This window comes from Ostrinia furnacalis, unplaced genomic scaffold, assembly GCF_004193835.3.
Source record: "Ostrinia furnacalis isolate ACB-3 unplaced genomic scaffold, ASM419383v2 OfSCF0067, whole genome shotgun sequence".
Lineage (NCBI taxonomy): Eukaryota > Metazoa > Arthropoda > Insecta > Lepidoptera > Crambidae > Ostrinia > Ostrinia furnacalis.
In genome coordinates this window covers 90,071-99,257 of record NW_021130306.1, presented here as the reverse complement: position 1 = coordinate 99,257, position 9,187 = coordinate 90,071, and the positions used below count along the sequence as shown (strand labels likewise).

Genomic DNA, 9,187 nt, shown 5'->3' with positions numbered 1-9,187 from the left:
ATTTTTTTTTACTTTATTTAATATGCGCTTTTGGCAAAGAATCAATTCAATGAAGAATACGAGCGGCGCAGGACCGGTCTTTGTGGAAATCCTTGGTGAAGGCCTTTGTCCAGCAGTGGACGTCTTTCGGCTGAAACAACAACAACAGACCTACATAAATAAAATAATCAGAAAATCGTAACCAGCTGGTTACGCATACGGTAGCTACCGCATCCTAGTCATTTCTTTCAATGGCCGCTTGCCAGCCATTCCACGTCGCACACGTCACTACACTACCATAGATAATTCCAACGCCAGACAGCTCAGCCGAACCGTTCCACAATCCACTCAGAAGTGTACCGGTGTCGACTGTCGCTCCGGTCCGCCAGTCGAGTGCCGCATTCCCTACACGCTCCACGCTCGTCTGCTTTCTACGCAAAAATGTCTGGATGTGAGTCATTTTTACTTATTTTATCCTTATACTTTAATTATGAAGTACATTAGAATCAGATTTGATTGTTGGAAACAGGTTAGAGTTGTTTTTTGTTGCTGCCTAGTAAAGTTTCTCTTTTGTTTTGACAATTATTACCCGTTGTGTGCGGTGAACGATGCAAATTACGCAGCGCGTCACATGATTTTCGCTTCATTATTTGAGTACGTCGTTAATTATTATTGTCGTCTCAGTTAGGACATCTACCTAAATCCAAAGGCTTTGCAATAGACAATGGTTGCTTCGCGGAATTTCACGCGTTGTTTATTTATTTACCGCAACAGACGCCGACCGGCTTGCGAAACTTACAGTAGTACACATTTAATAAGGCTCACCGATGTACCTGCGCAGAAGACGAATTTAAGTAGCGCGGGAAATGCTATTGACCAATCGGGATGCTCCACGCACGGCGCGTCTTCTTCCTGTGCCGGTATTGGTCCGCGCCGCGTGTCATGTTTGCGCGCGCTGTGACACATGTTAGTCAGCCGCCATACTCTAGAGTGCGTAGACGCGTTGCTGACAAAAGTACACTTAGTGGCAAAAAAAGTGTTTTATTTTTGTGAGCCTCCAATCTCCGTACATCTACACATTCACAATTCATTCATAGATTCAGCATTAACCTTCTCACTTTCGGAAATTCAAATATTTATTTGCCATTTAGTAGAGTACAGTATATTAAAGATATGATAAATAAAATAAAGTGCATTATCGTAATTCGCTACAATTATTATGTAGCATGCAAATTATAACATTTCTAAATTATGGATTAAATACATCCCACAAAAATAATCCTACTAATATTATAAATGCGAAAGTTTGGATGTCTGGATGTTTGTTACTCATTCACGCAAAAACTACTGAACGGATTTTGATGAAACTTATTATTGTTTATAATAACCCAGAATAACATATTGGCTATAATTTATGACGATCTATGACAAACTAAATTTTACGCGGGTGAAACCGCGGGAAAAAGCAAGTAAATAAATAAATACATATTAGACGCGTACATTGCTCCGATCGATCCCAAAGTATGTAGCAAAAGCACTTGTTATGGAAATCGGGAACAACGACGGGTACCACAAGTGTATTTGTTCTATTTTTTATTTTTTCTTTTTGTGTCAAATAAAGTTTTTCTTATCTTATCTTATTTATTTAAATACTCTATTAAACTTTTTCAAAAAGATAAATATTTTATTCCCCGTACTTGGCCTGCAGTGTAATTATGAAATGGGCGGGGCTTGCGCAAGTGCGACGGGGAACATAATCGGAAAAATTTTGTCCTTGTCTGCGTGGCCGAAGATTCACGACGCGCCTTATTAAATGTGTACTACTGTACCGGTTTTCTATTTTTAATAACAGACTGATTTGACCTCCAAATTATGTTGTACGTTTCCCATCCATTATAGTGCAAGTATTGTAATTTAAACTTATCATTATGAGTACGTTAGCTGATTTTGAAAATTGTTGGAAAATTATTGAGGAAAACTTGATTTCAGTATCAAGGAAAATTACTAATTTTCACCACAAAAGTTTCAAAATTAATTTACTATTATAGCTATTTGGCGCACGTTTGTCACGAAATAACTATTTTTGCTGTCGTAAATATTACGAAGGTAAATAATGAGTTAACGGTCTTATCTTTGCACAGTTAACTCTCATTCAGATAAAATAAGATAACAGCAAGTTTACAAACTATAAAATGTCAAATACTTCTAACTCAAATCAAAACTAATTGTAAAATATGCAATGGGTAAAAACGGAAAAAAATATTATTTAATATTTTTCCCTTTGGAATTTCCTCTCATAGTCGCATTATTTTGTTGTTCTATACTAATAATTCATTAATACATAACGTTATCGGATAGTTTAGAACCGTTTTGTTTATCAGTAAAAATGGTTTACTTAATTTAAATGAGTCAGGCATTACTCACAAAATATTGATAACAAAATTTTAACCATTGTGTTCAGTCAAAGTACAAAATTAACATAAAACAGATTAACAATCAAAATGAATCACAAACAGTATGTAATCACACAATGTCTAATAGGGACAGAGCATCAATGATAAATGTTGCGAAAACGGCTCAACGAGTAAACAATATACGAGTACACCTGAAACAAATGTAGCATAATAAAATTGATTTATTCGATAAAGCTCTTAAATTGATTAGTAATATTACTATTTCAGATCCGTACAACAACCCCCAGTACCCTCCTCAATACCCACCACAGTATCCCCCGCCCCAGAACCAGATCTACCCCCAAATATACCAGCAAGCGTATGGTGCCCCTGGACAGCCTGGACAGCCAGGGTTCCCTACCGCCCCTCCCGCGGGCATGAACCCAGCTGCGATGTCGTACCCTGGAGCCCCCATGCCGCATATACAACCAACACCAGCTTACCCTGGATTTCCTACAGGACGTGAGTTAATTTTTACCAATTTGTTACTTTAAATTAAAACCTAATATTATGAAGTCTTATAAGCATGAATTCCTCATTCTTCGGTCTAAAATTTTCATTATTACTGTTAGCCTTTATTAAAGTCTCCTTTTGTATACACATATTTTATGTGCATGATACTGAAGCTGTGTTATTTGAGTAACAAGGGCATCAGTTCGTATAAAAAAGTGCGGGATGTTCTTTTTTTGTAAACCTGCTTGTAATTTTAAGAACAATGGTGTAGTTGGCTGTGTAGGTATAAAGTTCGTGTCATGGCTAGTGCCAGGCATCAGCATTATTTCGATGTAAGCACTAGGTAGGTAAACAAAGTTCCAACCACTGGTTTTCGTCACGAAACACCGTTAATCAAGGAGGCATTGTCTACCTTACCAAGGTACTGTTTGACCCTGGTCATAACATATTATCAAACGGACTATAACACACTCATGTACCTAAATTTTTTAAGAATCTAATTAACAATTAAATTATGTGTATTCCAGAGCCACATCAACCACCACCTGTAGAATGGATTGCCAGCAATGACTACGCTGCAGAAGGCCTGGTACACAGAGCAGTGGTAGCTGGTTACGAGGGCCACGATGGAAGCCCTCTCTGGGTGATCAGGGCGCACCATGAAGGCGATACTATCCCCGGAAAGCTAGCCATCAAACACAAATCTGCCTATATACCTTGGGGAGGCCAGGAGATCAGAGTACACAATTTCGAGGTATGTAGAAAACTGTCTCACAAAATAATTCCGTAAATTTTGATTCCAAAAGACTAAGGCAAAGCAAACATTTCGATGATTCAATAGACTAAATTTAATAACACGTCAAGGTTAGCTAGCTACTCGATCCTAAATGAAAATAGCTAGTCGCGATATTAATAACTTTCAATTGAGAATTTGGGAATGGACATGCTTATATTAGAAAAATGAACCTTGTTATTCTTCCTTCTTGCCGAATCTTTAGAGAGCTTGTTAGATTTTAGGTAACGTTTGATGATGATGATGAAGGTAATGCGGTTATCACATATTGAAAATTCTACACTATGCATGTTTTTTGTTAGATTGTATGTAATACTCGTTAGATTACTTGCCACAGTTAAAAACCGCAAGGCCTGCTGACTGTCTTTACTAATTTACCGTTTTAATTTTGAAGGTGGTCAGACGAAAAATTAGGTACAAACTGTTCCCTTCAACACAGTAGGTATACAGCTCTATTCACCATCTTTAACGTTACAAAAAATATTATAATTTCAGGTCTGCGTAGCTGATCCGCAAAGAGTCAGATGGATAGAAAGCGGCAACGGCTCGACACCTCCCAATGCAATTCCAGGAGGACGTACGTCATCAGGAGAAACTTTGTACATCGGCAGAGCCAAGCACCAAGGATCACTGACACCAGGAAAGGTAAGCATACTTTCTTCAGCAAATAAAAAACTTCTTAAACGTCCATCAAATTATAAAGAAATCAAAACTGCAATCGTCAAGGGTTTAACAAAAAGGCTACTGATCAAGTGTAAGACCCCTATCTGGGGCTAAAGTAATCGTTAGGTTTTAGGTATGACTAATGATTTAATGTCTCTGATAGCTATATTATTTAAAAAAACAAACGGCAAACATACCTCTTTTTTCCGGCGTTTTTCCAAACTCGAACTGACAGTGTCTAACTTCACACTCTTACGTCACTAGTTAATGTTGCCAGTTTGTTAAAAAATTAAATTGAGAAAAATAAAAATACCCTCCAATTTGTATTGGTCTAGCTTAGAGTAAAATTAAGAATCAAATAAACATTTCGGTAAGAAACAGTCGCTAAGTACTTCAGTATGACCCTTGGAAAATATGTTCTATGACATTGAGCGTAGTGTGAGTTTACATCAAACGTGTCCAATATCGAGTGCGTGCGTCAAAAAATCTATAAAGATTTTAGTTCTTGAAAGTATCCGCTAGAGACGCTGTACAATCCGTCATAGATTTATTTATTGTCATTTTTTTACACAATCTACAGGGTGTTTGGTAAATGGGTATATGAGCCGACACTAGCCCATGTTAACATGGGCATATAAATGGTATGGTGAAGTCAGAAAATTTATATCTTCATTTTAATTATTTTAATTTTCATACAAATCGGATTTTATTAAATNAACTTACCGGTTTTCTATTTTTAATAACAGACTGATTTGACCTCCAAATTATGTTGTACGTTTCCCATCCATTATAGTGCAAGTATTGTAATTTATACTTATCATTATGAGTACGTTAGCTGATGTTGAAAATTGTTGGAAAATTATTGAGGAAAACTTGTTTTTAATATCCAGGAAAATTACTAATTTTCACCTCAAAAATTTCAAAATTAATTCGGTATTATTGCTATTTTGCGCACGTTTGTCACAAAATAACTATTTTTGCTGTCGTAAATGTTACGAAGGTAAATAATGAGTTAACGGTCTTATCTTTGCACAGTTAACTCTCATTCAGATAAAATAAGATAACAGCAAGTTTACAAACTATAAAATGTCAAATACTTCTAACTCAAATGTAACTAATTATGTAATTGTAAAATATGCAATGGGTAAAAACGGAAAAATTTATTATTTAATATTTTTCCCTTTGGAATTTCCTCTCATAGTCGCATTATTTTGTTGTTCTATACTAATAATTCATTAATACATAACGTTATCGGTTAGTGTAGAACCGTTTTGTTCATCAGTAAAAATGGTTTACTTAATTTAAATGAGTCACGCATTACTCACAAAATATTGATAACAAAATTTTAACCATTGTGTTCACTCTAAGTACAAAATTAACATAAAAACGGATTAACAATCAAAATGAATCACAAACAGTATGTAATCACACAATGTCTAATAGGGACAGAGAATCAATGATAAATGTTGCGAAAACTGCTCAACGAGTAAACAATATACGAGTACACCTGAAACAAATGTAGCATAATAAAATTGATTTATTCGATAAAGCTCCTAAATTGATTAGTAATATTACTATTTCAGATCCGTACAACAACCCCCAGTACCCTCCTCAATACCCACCACAGTATCCCCCGCCCCAGAACCAGATCTACCCCCAAATATACCAGCAAGCGTATGGTGCCCCTGGGCAGCCAGGACAGCCAGGGTTCCCTACCGCCCCTCCCGTGGGCATGAACCCAGCTGCGATGTCGTACCCTGCAGCTCCCATGCCGCATATACAACCAACTCCAGCTTACCCTGGATTTCCTACAGGACGTGAGTTAATTTTTACCAATTTGTTACTTTAAATTAAAACCTAATATTATGAAGTCTTATAAGCATGAATTGCCTCATTCTAAAATGTCCGTACTACTGTTAGCCTTAAAGTCTCCTTTTATTAAATACACGTTTGTGCATAATACTGAGGCTGCAAACCTACTTGTAATTCCAAGAACAATGGTGTAGTCGTCTGCGTAAAGTTCGTGTCATGATGGCTAGTGGCAGACATCAGCATTATTTCGATATGAACACCAGGTAGGTAATACAAAGTTCTAACCGCTGGTTTTCGTCACGAAACACCGTTAATCAAGCAGGCATTTTCTACCTTACCAAGGTACTGCTTGACCCTGGTCATAACATAATTATCAAACGGATTATAACCCACGCATGTACATACCTACATTTGTTAAGAATGTAATTAACAATTAAATTTTGTGTATTCCAGAGCCACATCAACCACCACCTGTAGAATGGATTGCCAGCAATGACTACGCTGCAGAAGGCCTGGTACACAAAGCAGTGGTAGCTGGTTACGAGGGCCACGATGGAAGCCCTCTCTGGGTGATCAGGGCGCACCATGAAGGCGATACTATCCCCGGAAAGCTAGCCATCAAACACAAATCTGCCTATATACCTTGGGGAGGCCAGGAGATCAGAGTACACAATTTCGAGGTATGTAGAAAAGGGTCTCACAAAATAATTCCGTAAATTTTGATTCCAAAAGACTAAGGCAAAGCAAACATTTCGATGATTCAATAGACTAAATTTAATAACACGTCAAGGTTAGCTAGCTACTCGATCCTAAATGAAAATAGCTAGTCGCGATATTAATAACTTTCAATTGAGAATTTGGGTATAGACATGGTGCATGCTTATATCAGAAAAAATAACGTTGTTATTATTCCTTTTTGCCGAATCTTTAGAGAGCGTGTTAGATTCTAGGTAACCTTTGATGATGATGATGAAGGTAATGCGGTTACCACATATTGAAAATTCTACACTATGCATGTTTTTTGTTAGATTGTATGTAATACTCGTTAGATTACTTGCCACAGTTAAAAACCGCAAAGCCTGCTGAAAATTTACCGTTTTAATTTTGAAGGTGGTCACAGACGAAAAATTACTAACTGTTCCCTTCAACACAGTATACAGTTCTGTTCTATTCAACATCTCTAACATTCAAAAAATAAATTATAATTCCAGGTCTGCGTAGCTGATCCGCAAAGAGTCAGATGGATAGAAAGCGGCAATGGCTCGACACCTCCCAACGCAATTCCTGGAGGACGTACGTCATCAGGAGAAACTTTGTACATCGGCAGAGCCAAGCACCAAGGATCACTGACACCAGGAAAGGTAAGCATCCTTTTTTTCAGCAAATAAAAAATGTCTTACACGTCCATCAAATTATAAAGAAATCAAAACCTCGTCAAGGGTTTCATAAAAAAGCTACTGCTCAAGTGTAAGACCCCTATCTGGGGCTAAAGTAATCGTTAGGTTTTAGGTATGACTGAGGTATTATGATTCAATGTTACTGATAACTATATTATTTTTTAAAAACGGCAAAGAAACCTGTTCTCCTCAGTGCCAGATGCGTGCTTTTTTTGTGCTTGGCCGGGCCCGGCGTATCTCCAAAATTCTGTTTGCTTGTGAAGTATAGCACATATTGGTGAAGAACATCATAGTTCTATTAAGGATTGTGGATCCCTCACTCACTAGATTCACTTGATTTTGGATATTGGCGAACGCCGAATTAAAAAAAAACACCGCTGCTACACGGGCGCTTTTCCAAATTCGAACTGACACTGTTACGTCACTGAGTGAATGTTGCCAGTTTGTTGTAAAAAATGAAATTAAGAAAAAATACAAATTCCCTCAAGTTTGTGTTTTTATATCTTAGAGTAAAATTAAGAAACTACTAATAAACCTATTTCGGTAAGAAACAGTCGCTAAATACTTCAGTATGAACCTTGGAAAATATTATGTTCTATGACATCTGAAATCGAAAATGGTTATAATTTGTTTTTTTTTTGTTCCAGATCCACCCAAGCCACAAAGTAATGTACATGTCGTTCGCTGGAAACGAACTCCCACACCACAATTACGAAGTACTTTGTACCGTTTAGAACTTTTACAAAATTAATCTGATTGTTAAGATTTTGATCTGATATTTACTTGTTATTATGATTTCAGAATGTCTGTATTAATGGAATGCTATGTAAAGCATGTTAATTTTATAATATTTTTTTCTATGAAATTGTTTTATTTTGAAGCCAAAACACTTATTTTTAATTTGAAAATCAGCATAAATGGGTATATCCTGAGGTTTAGAAAATTAATTAATGTAAGTAAGCTCAATTCCTCTCATTGCAAATATTGCGTTAATTATTTTACCATTACTTGCCGATGAATTATGGTTCAAAGTAGGTAACTACGTATGAGATAAATTGTATTTTGATTGCGATAGTAATAGGGAATCAGACCTATTTATTCTGAAGGTCTAATAATACAAACTTCATAATTTTTATTGTATCTTTATTAGTAATTTTTATCAAACACCTAAGTACTTGGACGTTTACTAATTCACTGCGATCTACAATAGTCAATATAGCACAGACTACAATCAAAAACTTAAGTACTAATTAACTTAAAAATAATAAGAGTCTACTCCACAAATCGCTTCTAAAAATATAACACATAATAAATATTTTTTTTACAGGAACAATTATTTTAGAAGGTTTAGGTTTCACCAAAACATTTCCTTTCAAGTATTATAATAAAATCACAAATATTTATATATTTTAATTATCACAGCTTTATGCGTATCGATAAACAATTGAAAATCAGTTTACTTTAATATGGAATATCAATTATCTCGATTTTTGCACTTTCAGTACAGGACTTTCTGCCGTCGGTAATATCGTCATTTTGTCACAGCCGCGTAGCCGTATTTAGTATTTAGCATTATCTACATCTTTAAGCTTTTGACAGACAAGCGGCATGCTGCAGCGTTAGTATGGTACAGTCAG

The 9,187-nt window shown here is 36.1% G+C and overlaps 1 protein-coding gene across 1 annotated transcript; it reads left to right on the top strand.

Annotated features, from left to right (window-relative positions):
* The first annotated feature begins 288 nt into the window (after positions 1 to 288).
* On the top strand, positions 289 to 8,410 carry LOC114361112 (calcium-binding protein P). Its single transcript, XM_028316089.1, has 8 exons — positions 289 to 430; positions 2,661 to 2,894; positions 3,413 to 3,639; positions 4,174 to 4,323; positions 5,864 to 6,158; positions 6,607 to 6,833; positions 7,365 to 7,514; positions 8,198 to 8,410. Exons 1-8 carry the CDS (start codon positions 421 to 423, stop codon positions 8,282 to 8,284), a joined length of 1,380 nt encoding a protein of 459 aa, XP_028171890.1. The 5' UTR covers positions 289 to 420; the 3' UTR covers positions 8,285 to 8,410.
* The last annotated feature ends 777 nt before the right edge of the window (positions 8,411 to 9,187 follow it).